Source organism: Dipodomys merriami, unplaced genomic scaffold (assembly GCF_024711535.1).
Source record: "Dipodomys merriami isolate MVZ:Mamm:240054 unplaced genomic scaffold, mDipMer1.0.p SCAF_233, whole genome shotgun sequence".
Taxonomy (NCBI): domain Eukaryota; kingdom Metazoa; phylum Chordata; class Mammalia; order Rodentia; family Heteromyidae; genus Dipodomys; species Dipodomys merriami.
The window spans coordinates 816,048-832,226 of NW_027203749.1; the positions used below are offsets into that span (position 1 = coordinate 816,048).

The following is a 16,179-nucleotide window of genomic DNA, read 5'->3' on the forward strand; positions in this document are numbered from 1 at the left end:
GAAATCTGCTCTGATAGCTCAGCATCTGGGGAATGGAAAAAAACATCAACCCTACGAAAACCATCATCGTCGTCATCATCATCATCATCATCATCATCATCACCATCATCACCATCATCATCATCATCATCATCACCATCATCACCATCATCATCACCATCATCACCATCACCATCATCATCATCATCATCATCATCATCACCATCACCATCATCATCATCATCATCGTCGTCATCGTCGTCATCATCATCATCATCATCATCACCATCATCACCATCATCACCATCATCATCACCATCATCATCATCATCATCATCATCATCATCATCATCATCATCACCATCATCATCATCATCATCGTCGTCATCGTCGTCATCATCATCATCATCATCATCATCACCATCATCACCATCATCACCATCATCATCACCATCATCATCATCATCATCATCATCATCATCACCATCATCACCATCATCATCATCACCATCATCATCACCATCATCATCATCATCATCACCATCATCATCATCATCATCACCATCACCATCATCATCATCACCATCATCATCACCATCATCATCATCATCATCATCATCATTATCACCATCATCATCATCGTCGTCATCATCATCACCATCATCATCATCACCATCATCATCATCATCATCATCATCATCATCATCACCATCACCATCATCATCACCATCATCATCACCATCATCATCATCGTCATCATCATCGTCATCATCATCGTCATCATCGTCATCAGAGAACCAGGCACTGTTCTTGGCTTTTTCATCCAAGGCCCTGCGCTTTATGGTGACGTAGCTCCCCTCCAGCTGGTTAAACTGGAGGGAAGAGTCCCTGGGATGGACCTGTGCCTGATGGGCCTCCAATTGCCATCCTCCGCTCTCAGCCTCCCGAGTCGCTGGGATGACAGGTGGGAGCCACTGGCGCCGGCTGGCACTTGGACATTTCCTTCCTCATTTGTTACCTGTGACACTGGTCTTACCTCTTAGGGAACATGGAGGCTCGGTAGGAGAAATCTTTGAGACTGGTCACTTTTTTTTTGGTGGGTCATGGGCCTTGAACTCAGAGCCTGGGCGCTGTCCCTGAGCTCTTCAGCTCCAGGCTGGTGCTCTACCACTTGAGCCACAGCGCCACTTCCAGTTTTCTGGTAATTCATGGGAGATCAGAGTCTCATGGACTTTCCTGCCGGGGCTGGCTTTGAACTGTGATCCTCAGATCTCAGCCTCCTGAGCAGCTGGGATGACAGGCGTGCGCTCCGGCACCCGGCAATGGACACTTTTTAACACAAGCTTTTTGTTGCATGTCCGTTCAGCTACAATGGTGGACAACTTACCTGAGGGACACAGCAAGGAGTTGGTCATTATTTCTCTCTCCAGTCCTTCGGGCTAGACGGGGGAGGAGGAAGAAAGAGTCAGAGGTGAGAATGAGGGGCTGGGCAGGTGGCTCAGTGGTAGAGTGCTCGCCTCGCATGCATGAAGCCCTGGGTTCGAGTCCTCAGTACCACAGACACAGAAAAAGCCGGAAGTGGCGCTGTGGCTCAAGTGGTAGAGCGCCAGCCTGGAGCCAAAGAAGCTCAGGGACAGCGCCCAGGCCTTGAGTTCAAGCCTCAGGACTGGCAAAAAAGAAAACACCCCGCCAAACCAGCGGAGACCCTGGAAGTCTGTGTGCTGATAGGAGGATCACAGATCTCCAGGTAGAGAAGAGAAGGGAAGGAATTATATTATTGTTGTTCCTGTGTGTGTGCCAGTCCTAGAGCTTGAACTCAGGGCCTGGGCGCTGTCCCTGAGTTGTTTGTTCAAGGCTGGCGCTCTACCCCTTGAACCACAGCGCCACCTCCAGCTTTTTGCTGGGACACTGGAGAGGAGAGGCTCATGGACTTTCCTGCCTGGGCTGGCTTCCACTTGGGACCCTCAGATCTCAGTCTCCCGAATGGCAGGTACTACAGGCGTGAGCTACGGCGCCCGGCTTCCATGGGACCCACGTCCTGGCGGCCTTACTCACCTCCACCAGCAGGGATCTGATGACGATGTCCTTGCTGCCCTGCTCGGGGACTATGGCCACCTCGTTGTCACAGGGCTGAGGGGACTCCACTGCTTCTGCACTCACGGTGATATTCATGGTTCCTAGAAAATAATCAGTCATGCTGAACAGCATCGCCCTTCCTGCTCAACGCTCATGAAGGCCCAACGCTCCATTATCTCGCTTGTGTTTGTCGGTCGTAGGGCTTGAACTCAGGGCCTGGGCGCTGTCCCTCAGCTCTTCAGCTCCAGGCTGGCGCTCTACCCCTTGAACCACAGCGCCACTTTGGGTTTTTGGCTGGTTCAGTGGACATGACAATCTCACGGACTTTCCTGCCCGGGCTGGCTTTGAACCGCGATCCTCAGCTCTCAGCCTCCTGTGTAGCCGGGATTCCAGGCGGGAGCACCGGTGCCCGGCCACCTCTGGGAGTTTCTGCCCGCGAGGACCCCACGGGGCCCTGCCAGCCTCCAGTAGGGGTGGGGGGGTCCCCTCACTTACCCAGCTTCTTGGGGATCACTGCCCAGGACAGCGTGACGCGGCCGTGTCCACACACACAGTGGGAGTCCTGTTTTGCATCCAGAGGGGTGGACGTGAAGCTGGGAGAAGGTTCCAGTTCCACTTGGACCTGAAGTGGGAGGGGCGGAGGTGAGGAGGGGGGAGGGGGAGCAGACGGCGGAGGGTGTCATGCCCGGACCCCATGGGCCACAGAGCATTGTGTGTTTCCTACTTTGGATGACAGAGGTGAAGACTAAGTACTCACGTGGCCTAGCACCTTACTTGACATAAAGACCCAGTACTGTTGGCTTAATACTTTAGCTCATGTAGACTCAGAACCCAGTGTGCTTACTACTTTCAGTGATATAGAATGAAGACTGAGCACTCAGTCTAACACCTTAGATGAAGATCCAGTACTCATTTGCTTAATACCTTAAACAACATAGCTGAAGACTAAGCACTCAATGTGTAGCACCTTAGCTGACACAGATGAAGGTTAAGTACTCAGTTCCTAGTACCTTAGATAACATAGATGAGACGAAGTACTCAGTGCGTAGCACCTTAGATGACATAGGGGAAGAGTCAGTACTCAGTACCTAGTACCTTAGGTGACACAGACATCTCCTATGACGTAAAATGTCTCTGAACTCTTCTTCCTGCGGTGCTTGTGACAGGTGTGGTGTTTGCTCAGTCGTGAGGGAGTCTGGGTACTTGTCTGGGGCCATGGCCATGGACTGTGGCTGTAATTGTGGCCTGTGGATGTGTCTGTGTTTGTCTGTGGGCTGTGTTTGTCTGTCTGTGTCTGTGTCCAGGTCTGTGTCTGTGGCCATGTCCCGTGTCTGTGTCTATGGGCTGTGTCTGTTTCTGTGTTTGTGTCCCATGTCTGTGTTGTGTCTGTGGCCTGTGTGTGTGCCCATGGGCTGTTTCCGTGTCTGTTTCTGTGTCCTGTGTCTTGTGTCCGTGTCTGTGGGCTGTCTGTTTCTGTGTCTGTGTTCGTGTCCCGTGTCTGTGTTGTGTCTGTGTCTGTGTCTGTATTGTGTCTGTGTCTGTGTTGTGTGTGTGTCCCTGTCTGTGTTGTGTGTATGTCCGTGTCTGTGTTGTGTGTGTGTCCGTGTCTGTGTTGTGTGTGTGTCCGTGTCTGTGTTGTGTGTCCGTGTCTGTGTTGTGTGTCCGTGTCTGTGTTGTGTGTCTGTGTCCCTGTCTGTGTTGTGTGTGTCTGTGTCTGTGTTGTGTGTGTCTGTGTCTGTGTTGTGTGTGTCTGTGTCTGTGTTGTGTGTGTGTCTGTGTTGTGTGCGTCCGTGTCTGTGTTGTGTGTGTGTCCATGTCTGTTGTGTCTGTGTTGTGTGCGTCCGTGTCTGTGTTGTGTGTGTGTGTCTGTGTCTGTGTTGTCTGTGGCCTGTGTCTGTGTCATGGGCTGTTTCCGTGTCTGTGTCTGTGGCCTGGGTCAGTGTCTGTGTCCGTGTCCTGTGGGCTGTGTCTCTGTGTGTGTGTGTGTCTGTGTCCGTGTCCTGTGTGTGTGTGTGTGTGTCTTGTGTCTGTGTCTGTATCTGTGGCCTGTGTCCGTGTTTGTGTCTGTGTGTATGTGTCTTGTGTCTGTGTCTGTATCTGTGGCCTGTGTCTGTGTGTGTGTCTGTGGGCTGTGTCTGTGCCAGTGTCTGTGTCCTGTGTCTGTCTCCATGTCTGTGTCTGTTTCTGTGTCCCATGTCTGGATCTGTGTTGTGTCTGTGGTCTCTGTCTGTGTCCTGTGTCTGGGTCCCATGTCTGTATCTGTGTTGTGTCTGTGTCCGTGTCTGTGGGCTGTGTGTGTCCTGTGTGTGTGTGTGTCTGAGTCTATGTTCGTGTCCTCTGTGCGCTGTGTGTGTCTGTGGGTTGTGTCTGTGTCTATGGGCTGTGTGTGTGTCTGTAGGCTGTGTGTGTATCTGTGGGTTGTGTCTGTGGGCTGTGTGTGTCTGTGTCTATGCCTGTGTCCTGTGTGTGTGTGTGTCTGTGGGCTGTGTGGGTCTGTGTGTGTGTGTGTGTCTGAGCTGTGTGTGTGTTTGTGTCCTGTGTCCCATGTCTGTATATGTCTGTGTGTGTGTCTGTGGGCTGTGTGTGTGTCCGTGTCTGTGTGTGTCCGTGAGCTGTGTGTGTGTGTGTGTCTGTGGGCTGTGTCTGTGTGTGTGTCCATGTCCGTGTCTGTGGGCTGTGTCTGTGTGTGTGTCCATGTCCGTGTCTGTGGGCTGTGTGTGTGTGTGTGTGTGTGTCTGTGGGCTGTGTCTGTGTGTGTGTGTGTTTGTGTCCTGTGTCCCATGTCTGTATAGGTCTGTGTGTGTGTCTGTGGGCTGTGTGTGTGTCCGTGTCTGTCCGTGTCTGTGGGCTGTGTGTGTGTGTGTGGGCTGTGTCTGTGTGTCTGTGTGTGTGTCCATGTCCGTGTCTGTGGGCTGTGTCTGTGTGTGTGTCTGTGTGTCTGTGGGCTGTGTGTGTGTCTGTGTGTCTGTGGGCTGTGTGTGTGTGTGTGTGTCTGTGGGCTGTGTGTCTGTGTGTGTGTGTCCGTGCCCCCTCCCCGCCCCGCGTGGTACCCGGATGCAGTGCGGCAGGTAGTTGAACACGGTGGCCTTGAGCGCGCAGGTCTCTCCGCGCATGGCGGCGTAGGGCAGCGTGAGCTCGAGGAAGAAGGGCTGGAAGGCGCGCAGCGAGGCGGGCGGCGAGAGGCCGAGGCCGGCGTCGGGGGACAGGCACAGGGCCGAGGCCTTCCACTCCGTGATGGTGTCGGGCACCGTCACCTCCACGTCAGCCACGCCTGAGGCGCTGGGGGCGGGAGGCGGGTGAGGACAGGGGGGCGCCCATCATCGGGGGTCCCCCCACCCCACCCCCGCCCCTCAGCAGGCTGAGAGCCGAGGCCCAGAGCAGAAGGAGCGCAGGGATGGCGTCCAGGCCCCGAGCTCAAACCCCAAGATTGGCAAGAAGCAAAGAGGAGGAGGATGAAGTCGAGGAAGAGGAGGGGGAGGGGAGGAGGAGGGGAGGAGGAGGGAGGGGGAAGGTAGGGGGAGGAGGGGGGCAGGGGAGGAGGGGGAGGAGGAGGGCAGGGGGAGGAGGGGGAGGGGAGGAGGAGGGCAGGGGAAAGAGGGGGGCAGGGGAGGAGGGGGAGGGGGGAGGGGAAGAGGGTAGGGAGAGGAGGGGGAGGGAGGAGGGGGAGGAGGAGGGGAGTGGGAGGGGAGGGAGGGCAGGGGGAGGAGGGGGGCAGGGGAGGAGGGGGAGGGGAGGAGGAGGAGGGTAGGGGGAGGAGGGGAGGGAGGAGGGGGAGGAGGAGGGGAGTGGGAGGGGAGGGAGGGCAGGGGGAGGAGGGGGGCAGGGGAGGAGGGGGAGGGGAGGAGGAGGAGGGGGAGGGGAGGAGAGGAGGAGGGGGAGGGTAGGGGAGGAGGAGGAGGGGGAGGGTAGGGGAGGAGGAGGAGGGGGAGGGTAGGGGAGGAGGAGGGGGAGGGGGGGAGGGTGCGGGTGGCCGGCGGTGGGGAGCACTCACTCCAGCCGCTGCAGCTCCCAGATCCACGTGTCGGGGAAGTACTTGCGCACGGGCGTGGGGGGCGCGGCGGGCCCGCTGGCCCTGTCCACCTGCATACTGCCCACCTGCAAGGAGCGCTCGTGCCCGCTGCCGCGGTACATGAGGGCCGCGGGCTCTGCGGAGGGAGGGAGGGAGGGAGGGGGAGAGAAGGAGGGAGGGAGGGTATGACACATGCACTCTGTGTGTGTGTGTGTGTGTGTGACACACTCTGGGCCTTCCACTCCTGTTTTTTCACTCAAAGCTGGCCCTCTGCCACGTGAGCCACGCCTCTGACTTTTATTTGGTCTTCGTTTTGGCTGGCTAATGGGAGGTGAGAATTTCTTGGGTTTGCTGCCCGGGCTGGCTTTGAACCCCGATCCTCAGATCTCAGCCTCCCCGTGAGCAGCTGGGATGGCAGGCGTGGGCCAGGGCACCTAGCCACGCGAGCGCTTTCAAGGTGCAGGGTTTCTGTTTCTGTTTTGTATTTGGTCGAATCAGATTCCTCATAAATGATTTTCAAGAATAGTTTTGGGGCCAGAAATAGGACTCGAACTCAGGACCTGGGGGGGTCTCATTTTGCTCAAGGCTGGCGCTCTACCCCTTGAGCCACAGCACCACTTCCAGTTTTCTAGTGGTTTATTGGAGATCAGAGTCTCACGGACTTTCCTGCCTGGGCTGGCTCTGAACTGCGATCCTCAGATCTCAGCCTCCCGAGTGGCTGGGATGGCAGGCGGGAGCCACAGCGCCCGCCTCATGTTTTTACATCACATTTTATCTTTAAAATTATTTGATCGGAGTGTTTTAGGCAATAATTAATTTTCTTACCCGCATATCTTGAATATTGCACTTCGTACTGTGGAGGCTGGGCGCACACTTTGGGTTTATGAATCTTGGAGTTGGTGAACACCTTTAAGCCCATGTCCTGCAAAGGAAATGGAACAGCTGATGAATGCACTTTGCATGCTAAAGTGTGCTTTGCTTAATATGAAACGTGTGTGTGTGTGTGTGTGTGTGTGTGTGTGTGCATGCACCTTGAACTCAAGCCCTGGATGCTTTGTTTTTCTTCTCAAGGCGGGTGCTCTACCACATAAGCCACAGCTCCCGTGGATGGCTTTTTGGTGTCTCAGTGGAGATCAGAGTCTCTTAGACTTTCCTGCCCGGCCTGGCTTTGGACCCTGATCCTCAGATCTCAGCCTCCTGAGGTGGCTGGGATGACACTTTTTCTGTATTACTTTCTGTAAGCGGGATCAGTATAGATCACCCAGGAGGCGGAACGTTTCCCAGCCTTGATTTCCTGGGTAGCTCTATTAGTTACTGCCCGTGTGAAATTCATCAACTCCAATCTTCAATTCCAATTTCCAATCACTAAGGAAATAACCTTCCACCCGTGAAATATATGTAGATATAAAATACATCTATCTATGTGTTTACCCATCTCTATGTATATATATATAAATACATAAACATGTATTTATATCCAAGTTAATATCTGTCTACCTGTGTATCTATTTAGATATATGTATCTATTTCTACTTATGTATATATCTATCTATAAATACACATAATCTATGTATAAATACACATAAGTATATATCTATAAATATATACAAATCTATAGAGATAAATATCTGCTTATATACATATAAATTTATCTATATACATATTATATATATAACATATTACATCATATTTATATATTTATATATAAATATATTTATATAATAAGTTGCATACTATATAATACAACTGTAAAAGTTACGCATGAATAGATCTCTAAACATATACATATCTAGAGATAGGTAAATACCTGCCAACATTTACCCATATACATGTTATATGTTACATACTCTTATATGACATATATGTATAACTTGCATAATAGATAATAGGAGTACAACAATTACACATAAGTATATATATATAAATTTTTCCTGGCCTCCAACCTTGGTCCTCGGACTCCAGCCTCCGAGGAGCTAGGATTGGGGACGTGAGCCTCAGTGTGTTCTGGGAGGGAGGTGCGGGGCGGGGGGGGCCTACCTTCAGGAACATGTACATGTCCTTTTCGTCTGAGTTGGAGACTGGGGAGTAGAGGATTCCGTGGATGTACACGTTCTGGTGGTCCACGCACTCGCCCGTGTCCTCCCCGTGCGGGGCCAGCCCTTCGGGGAAGCCGGTAAGATCCTTCACGGGCAGCAGATTGTACACCTGCCGGGGACGCGCGCACAATCGTGTGTGTGTGTGTGTGTGTGTACGTATCTGTCTGTCCATCCATCTCTGCCCCTGCCTGCCTGCCATCCATCCATCCATCCATCCATCCATCCATCTCTTTGTCTGTCTGTCTGTTTGCCTATCTCCTTCCCTGCCATCTACGCATGTATGTTTGTCTGTCTGTATTTATCTGTGTCTGTATATCTATGTGTTTGTGTATCTCTGCCTGCCATTTATCTATGTATCTGTCTGTCTGTCTGTCTGTGCCTATCTCTCCCTGCCATCTACGCATGTATGTTTGGATGTATGCATCTGTCTGTCTGTGTCTGTCCATCTCTGCCTCTGCCTGCTATCTGTCTGTCTGTCTGTCTGCCTGCCTCTCTCTCCCTGCCATTTACACCTGTCTGTCTGCCTGCCTCTCTCTCCCTGCCATCTACGCCTATGTGTCTATCTGTCTGTATCTGTTTGTCGGTCTGTGTCTGTCTATCTGTCTGTGTCTATCTGTCTATATCTGTGTCTGGCTGTCTGTATCTGTATCTGTGTCTGTCTGTCTATCTGTTTGTATCTGTGTCTTTTTGTCTGTGTCTATCTGTCTGTATCTGTGTCTGTCTGTCTGTGTCTGTCTGTATCTGTGTCTGTCTGTATCTGTGTCTGTCTCCATCTGTCTGTCTGTGTCTCTGTCTGTCTGTATCTGTGTCTGTCTGTCTGTATCTGTGTCTGTCTATCTGCTTGTATCTGTGTCTGTCTGTCTGTGCCTATCTGTCTGTGTCTGTGTCTGTCTGTCTGGGGGCACTCACGGTGCGGGCGGACAGCTCGGCCTCGGGTTTCAGGAGCAGCACGCTCTGGTCCACGGCACGCAGGGCGCACAGGGCCTGGCGTGCGGAGGACACGCGCAGGCGCGTGCGCGCGCCCGGGGGGCTCTGCGCGGGCTCGAAGCTCAGCTCTGCCTGCGGGGGGGGGGGGCGAGGGGGCGGTCACCCCGGGACCCCCCGTCCCCCCTCCCCGTCCCTCCGTCCTCCCCGTCTCCCGTCCCTCTCCCCCTCCCCCTGCCCCTCCCCGTCCCCTCCGTCCCCCCGTCCCCCCCCCGTCCCCGTCCCTCCTCCCTCCCCGTCCCCCCCGTCCCCCCCCCGTCCCGGGCCGCACCAGGTTGGGCAGGCAGGACTCGATCTCGTACTTGGCGGCGTCGCCCACCGTCTCGCCGTCGGGCAGCACGCTGAAGAGCAGCAGGCGCGTGGCGGGCGCCAGCTGGGGGCCCGCGGGCAGCGAAATCGAGATCTGGCCCCGCACTGCGGGAGGGCGGGAGGGGCTGAGGCGGGAGGGCGGGAGCGGGAGCGGGAGAGGGGCTGGGGCGGGCTGGGGCGGGCTGAGGCGGGAGGGGCGGGCTGAGGCGGGCTGGGGCGGGCTGGGGCGGGCTGGGGCGGGCTGGGGCGGGCTGGGGCGGGCTGAGGCGGGAGGGCGGGAGCGGGAGCGGGAGAGGGGCTGGGGCGGGCTGGGGCGGGCTGAGGCGGGAGGGGCGGGCTGAGGCGGGCTGGGGCGGGCTGGGGCGGGCTGAGGCGGGAGGGGCGGGCTGGGGCGGGCTGGGGCGGGAGGGGCGGGCTGGGGCGGGAGGGGCGGGCTGGGGCGGGCTGGGGCGGGCTGGGGCGGGAGGGGCGGGAGGGGCGGGCTGAGGCGGGAGGGGCGGGAGGGGCGGGAGGGGCGGGCTGAGGCGGGCTGGGGCGGGAGGGGCGGGCTGAGGCGGGCTGAGGCGGGAGGGGCGGGCTGAGGCGGGCTGAGGCGGGAGGGGCGGGCTGAGGCGGGCTGAGGCGGGCTGGGGCGGGCTGAGGCGGGCTGAGGCGGGAGGGGCGGGCTGAGGCGGGCTGAGGCGGGCTGGGGCGGGCTGGGGCGGGCTGAGGCGGGAGGGGCGGGCTGAGGCGGGCTGAGGCGGGCTGGGGCGGGCTGGGGCGGGCTGAGGCGGGCTGAGGCGGGAGGGGCGGGCTGGGGCGGGCTGAGGCGGGCTGAGGCGGGCTGGGGCGGGCTGGGGCGGGCTGGGGCGGGCTGGGGCGGGAGGGGCGGGCTGAGGCGGGCTGGGGCGGGCTGGGGCGGGCTGAGGCGGGCTGGGGCGGGCTGAGGCGGGAGGGGCGGGCTGGGGCGGGCTGGGGCGGGAGGGGCGGGCTGGGGCGGGCTGAGGCGGGCTGGGGCGGGCTGGGGCGGGCTGAGGCGGGCTGGGGCGGGCTGGGGCGGGCTGAGGCGGGAGGGGCGGGCTGGGGCGGGCTGGGGCGGGAGGGGCGGGCTGGGGCGGGCTGGGGCGGGAGGGGCGGGCTGAGGCGGGCTGAGGCGGGCGGGGCGGGCTGGGGCGGGCTGGGGCGGGCTGGGGCGGGCTGGGGCGGGCTGAGGCGGGCGGGGCGGGCTGAGGCGGGAGGGGCGGGCTGAGGCGGGAGGGGCGGGCTGAGGCGGGCTGAGGCGGGAGGGGCGGGAGGGGCGGGCTGGGGCGGGCTGAGGCGGGCTGAGGCGGGCTGGGGCGGGAGGGGCGGGCTGAGGCGGGCTGAGGCGGGAGGGGCGGGCTGAGGCGGGCTGAGGCGGGAGGGGCGGGAGGGGCGGGCTGGGGCGGGCTGAGGCGGGCTGAGGCGGGCTGGGGCGGGAGGGGCGGGAGGGGCGGGCTGAGGCGGGCTGAGGCGGGAGGGGCGGGCTGGGGCGGGCTGGGGCGGGCTGAGGCGGGCTGAGGCGGGCTGGGGCGGGAGGGGCGGGCTGGGGCGGGCTGAGGCGGGCTGGCGCGGGCTGAGGCGGGCTGGGGCGGGAGGGGCGGGCTGAGGCGGGCTGAGGCGGGCTGAGGCGGGCTGGGGCGGGCTGAGGCGGGAGGGGCGGGCTGAGGCGGGCTGAGGCGGGCTGGGGCGGGCTGGGGCGGGAGGGGCGGGCTGGGGCGGGCTGGGGCGGGCTGAGGCGGGGAGGGGCGGGCTGGGGCGGGCTGGGGCGGGCTGAGGCGGGGAGGGGCGGGCTGAGGCGGGCTGGGGCGGGAGGGGCGGGCTGAGGCGGGCTGGGGCGGGCTGGGGCGGGCTGGGGCGGGCTGGGGCGGGAGGGGCGGGCTGGGGCGGGCTGGGGCGGGGAGGGGCGGGCTGAGGCGGGCTGGGGCGGGCTGGGGCGGGCTGAGGCGGGCTGGGGCGGGAGGGGCGGGCTGGGGCGGGCTGGGGCGGGGAATCCCCCGGGCACTCACGGTCCTCCTCCCCCGCCACCGCCCGCGTCTGCAGCCCGGTCCACAGGACGCTGCCCTTCGCCATGACCTGGGGGCAAAGGGACCGGAGGTGGCGCCGCGGATTCGAACCCGGGTCCTCGCGCGCGCCGGGCAGCGCGCCCTCCCGCTGGGCCACGCGCGCGCGCCCTCCCGCGGCTCACCAGGTAGTAGAAGACCAGCTCGCTGAGCTGGGGCAGGAGCTCGCGGCTGAGCACGTAGTGCGCCTGCGCGAGGTGCACCTGGTGGCAGGGCAGCCGGCCCGGCGCCGGCTCCAGGCGCACGTAGCTCTTGCTCCGGGAGAACACGGGGCGCGCCGTGTGCTGCGCGTCGACGTGCTCCTCGCTCAGCCAGCGGTAGCTGCCGTAGCAGGGGCGGTGGTCCTGGTGCTTCACCTAGGGTGGAGGGAGACTCAGATACAGCCATAGATGACACACGGACACGTAGGGTAGATGATGTCTGCCATCCGTCACCTAGAGACACACATCATCCATCACCTAGAGACACACACCATCCATCACCTAGAGACACACACCATCCATCACCTAGAGACACACATCATCCATCACCTAGAGACACACACCATCCATCACCTAGAGACACACATCATCCATCACCTAGAGACACACATCATCCATCACCTAGAGACACACACCATCCATCACCTAGAGACACACACCATCCATCATTATAGATCACATACTATATAACTCATATGCCATAGATCATATACGATATAATACATTACACATTTTATAGAATACATATTTATATATTATATATGTTACTGTTTACTATGCATTTACAGTATATAGCGTATGTATTCTATATGCTGTACAATAGTATATAATAGATCATGTAAAATAGATCATGTAATTTATGAATATGTAATAAAATGATAGTATATATGATCTGATATCATATACTATATAAATGATAGAATAATATAATAAATGTATACCGTATATAGTGTTGTATATATACTATGTTAATATAATAGTATATACAATATATGGTATGTAATATATAATGTATACTGTATGACATATATGATATGTCACCTGCCATATATAATATATAATACAATATACCGTATTATATTATGTACATAATATGGTATAATAATATATTTAATATATAATATGGAATATCTTATATAACATAGCATATATATCATGGACTAGATGATATATATAATTATTAATTACATTTACAGATTATATGATATATTTCTTTACAGATTGTAAGATTTCAAAGCAGGCCTGTGATCTCCCTGTTACCCCTCTACTGGCAGCTAGGCTTTGTAGTAGTAAAGGAGAAGACCCCCGATTAGGTCTGTCTGTATCAATCGCAGGTATGATTTGCCTCTTCACTGTACACTGTCCTAGGCTGGGAATTTATGTATCTGAAGAACATAAAAGCAGGCCTTCATTGGCTCAGTAGTTTGCTCTAAAGTTCTTTGGCTTCTTTACCTATGTAGATAAAGACACTGAAATCACCCTGAAAGAGTAATTCATGTCTAGAAATTGAGAAGCATGATTTAGAAAAGAGTGCTCTCCGCACCTCCCTCCCTCCTCTCTCTCTCTCTCTCTCTCACCCCCCCTCTCTTCCCCCCCCTCTCATCCTGTATTGGGGCTTGAACTCTGGGCCTGGGCACTGTCTCTGAGGTTTTTCACTCAAGGCTGGTGCTCGAGCACTTGAGCCACACCTCCACTTCCACCATGTTTTTTTTTGCTGGTTAATTGGAGATAAGAGTCTGACAAACTTTACTGTTCAGGCTAGCTTTCAATTGTGATGCTCAATTGTGAGCACTCAAGGCTCTACCATTTGAGCCAGAGCTCCATTTCTGGCGTTTTGCTGGTTAAGGGGAGATAAGACTCTCCCAGACTTTTCTTCCGGGGCTGGCTTTGAACCATGATCCTCCCATCTCAGCCTCCTGAGTGGCTAGGATAACAGGAATGAGCCACTAGCACCCGGCTGAAACAGGATTTTAATCACAACAATGAACGACTTCCTTTTTATAAACGTATTAGACCACAAATTGGTTCTAACTTCTATTTTCTTCTCTATATGGAGCTCAACACAAGTTGTAAATTTCATATCTTTCAGAGTGCCACTTGGGTAAGAAATCTTCAAGCCTATTTCTTTCCAAACGGGGTAACAGTAAGAGAATTTCCCATAATTCTCCTGATGTCAGTGGAGAACAGTAAGGGAATTTCCCATCATGCCCGTAGTGTTGATGGCGAGCTAAACGTTACAGTGAGGGAATTTCCCATCATGCTTGTGGTGTCGATGGAGAACTTAACTGTTACAGTGAGGGAATTTCCCATCATGCTCGTGGTGTGGGTGGAGAGCTTACCATTACAGTGAGGGAATTTCCCATCATGCTCGTGGTGTGGATGGAGAGCTTACCATTACAGTGAGGGAATTTCCCATCATGCTCGTGGTGTGGATGGAGAGCTTACTGTTACAGTGAGGGAATTTCCCATCATGCTCGTGGTGTGGATGCAGAGCTTACCGTTACAGTGAGGGAATTTCCCATCATGCTCGTGGTGTTGATGCAGAGCTTACCGTTACAGTGAGGGAATTTCCCATCATGCTCCTGGTGTCTATGGCGAGCTTACGTTACAGTGAGGGAATTTCCCATCATGCCCGTGGTGTGGATGGAGAGCTTACCGATACAGTGAGGGAATTTCCCATCATGCTCATGGTGTCGATGCAGAGCTTATCGTTACAGTGAGGGAATTTCCCATCATGCTCCTGGTGTCTATGGTGAGTTTACCGTTACAGTGAGGGAATTTCCCATCATGCTCGTGGTGTCTATGGCGAGCTTACCATTACAGTGAGGGGATTTCCCATCATGCCCGTGTGTTGATGGAGAGCTTACCGATACAGTGAGGGAATTTCCCATCATGCTCCTGGTGTCTATGGCGAGCTTACCGTTACAGTGACGGAATTTCCCATCATGCTCATGGTGTGGATGGAGAGTTTGTTACAGTGAGGGAATTTCCCATCATGCTCGTGGTGTGGATGGAGAGCTTACCGATACAGTGAGGGAATTTCCCATCATGCCCGTGTGTTGATGGAGAGCTTGTTACAGTGAGGGAATTTCCCATCATGCTCGTGGTGTGGGTGGAGAGCTTACCATTACAGTGAGGGAATTTCCCATCATGCTCATGGTGTGGATGGAGAGCTTGTTACAGTGAGGGAATTTCCCATCATGCCTGTGGTGTTGATGGAGAGCTTACCGATACAGTGAGGGACTTTCCCGTCATGCCCGTGGTGTTGATGGAGAACTGAACCAGGCCCTGCTCGTCCGTGGTGGCGTTGGACTGGTGCTTGGCTTCATTCGCAGTGATGAAGACGATCTTGTTGGGCATCGGGACCCCTTTGCCGTCCGTTAAGCGCACCTGCAGGTTCAAGGCCACGGATCAGTCCCAGACACACTAGCTGGTCGGCCCCAAACTCCTTCATTCCTTCACCCCTCCATCAGACGCCTCCAAAGCGCCAGGCTCTGGAGATGCAGCAGTGAGCATCATTCAGCGCTCAGCTCAGTGCTGAGACCCTAGATAGAAAGCACACAGAGATCCTTGCATCATAAATCCCAGGAAGAAAGGCCAGCATTTCATTCAAGATGATTGGAGCCACACCTTCTGGACATTTTGGGGACACTGTGTGTGAAAGATCACCCTTGGAAAAATATGGCCCCACAGAGTAACACAGTCATGGAGGATGTTAACCCATGAATCCAATGTATTTGATCCTCAAACACTGATTTTCTTTTTTAGGGGGGGAGTTGGTAGTTGGGCTTGAACCCCCTTTCTTGCTTAGCTTTTTCTGCTCAGAGCTGGGTGCTTTACAACTTGAGCCACACCTCGACTTCTGGCTTTTTGCTAGTCAATCAGAAATAAAAGAGCCTATTAGATGTTTCTGCCCAGGCTGGCTTCGAACTGGGATCCTCATATCTGAGCCTCCTGGGAAGCTAGGATGAAAGGTATGAGCCATGGTTGCCCAGCAAACTTGCTTTATTTTAAATTGACATTGTAGATTGTATATATTTGTAGAGTAATGATCAGATGTAATGATCAGATATTGGCAACTGATGTATCTATCACTGGTGACATAAGTCATTTCTTTTCTCTTTGCTTTCTTCCTCTTTTTTTGGTCCTAGTGGTTTGTACTCAGGGCCTGGGTGCTGTCCCTGAACTTTTGTGCTCAAGGCTGGTGCTTTACCACTTGAGCCACAAGCTCCACTTCTGACTTTTATTAGTTAATTGGAGATAAGAGTCTTAAGGACTTTCCTGATTGGGCTGGTTCTCGAATGATTCTCAGATCTCAGCCTCCTGAGTAGCTGGGATTACAGGATTTTCTGAGAATATACCAATCACGGTAAAAGATTTGTTTTCGTAGATTGGTGAGAACATTCATGATTTTGAGATCTGGGAACTTCTAAATAGTATTTTGTCTCTGTGTTTACTGTTTTTCTTTTATTGTATACTTATTGAGCTGGTGCTGCTGGTTCACATCTGTAATCTGAGCTACTCAGAAGGCTGAGATCTGAGGATCAAGGTTCGAAGCTAGCCAGGGCAGACAATTCTATGAAACTCTCATCTCCAATTAACCAGAAAAAAGCCACAAATGGAGGTGTGGCTCAAGTGGTAGAGTGCCAGCTTTGAGCAAAAAAGCTAAGTAAGGGGGTAAGGCC

The 16,179-nt window shown here is 55.3% G+C and overlaps 1 protein-coding gene across 1 annotated transcript in view; it reads right to left on the minus strand.

The window, feature by feature from the left end:
* LOC138835352 (alpha-2-macroglobulin-like) overlaps positions 1-16,179 on the minus strand; it is a 42,742-nt gene that overhangs the window by 11,011 nt on the left and 15,552 nt on the right. Inside the window, exons 11-23 of the mRNA XM_070033953.1 lie at positions 14,723-14,884; positions 11,639-11,869; positions 11,460-11,526; positions 9,416-9,558; positions 9,070-9,219; positions 8,102-8,269; positions 6,890-6,986; positions 6,047-6,200; positions 5,106-5,334; positions 2,551-2,677; positions 2,035-2,156; positions 1,367-1,418; positions 1-25 (exon numbers count right to left, since the gene is read on the minus strand). The exon at positions 1-25 is cut by the window's left edge and continues 59 nt beyond it. Coding sequence (XP_069890054.1) covers positions 1-25; positions 1,367-1,418; positions 2,035-2,156; positions 2,551-2,677; positions 5,106-5,334; positions 6,047-6,200; positions 6,890-6,986; positions 8,102-8,269; positions 9,070-9,219; positions 9,416-9,558; positions 11,460-11,526; positions 11,639-11,869; positions 14,723-14,884 — 1,727 coding nt within the window. The remainder of the gene's footprint in view (positions 26-1,366; positions 1,419-2,034; positions 2,157-2,550; positions 2,678-5,105; positions 5,335-6,046; positions 6,201-6,889; positions 6,987-8,101; positions 8,270-9,069; positions 9,220-9,415; positions 9,559-11,459; positions 11,527-11,638; positions 11,870-14,722; positions 14,885-16,179) is intronic.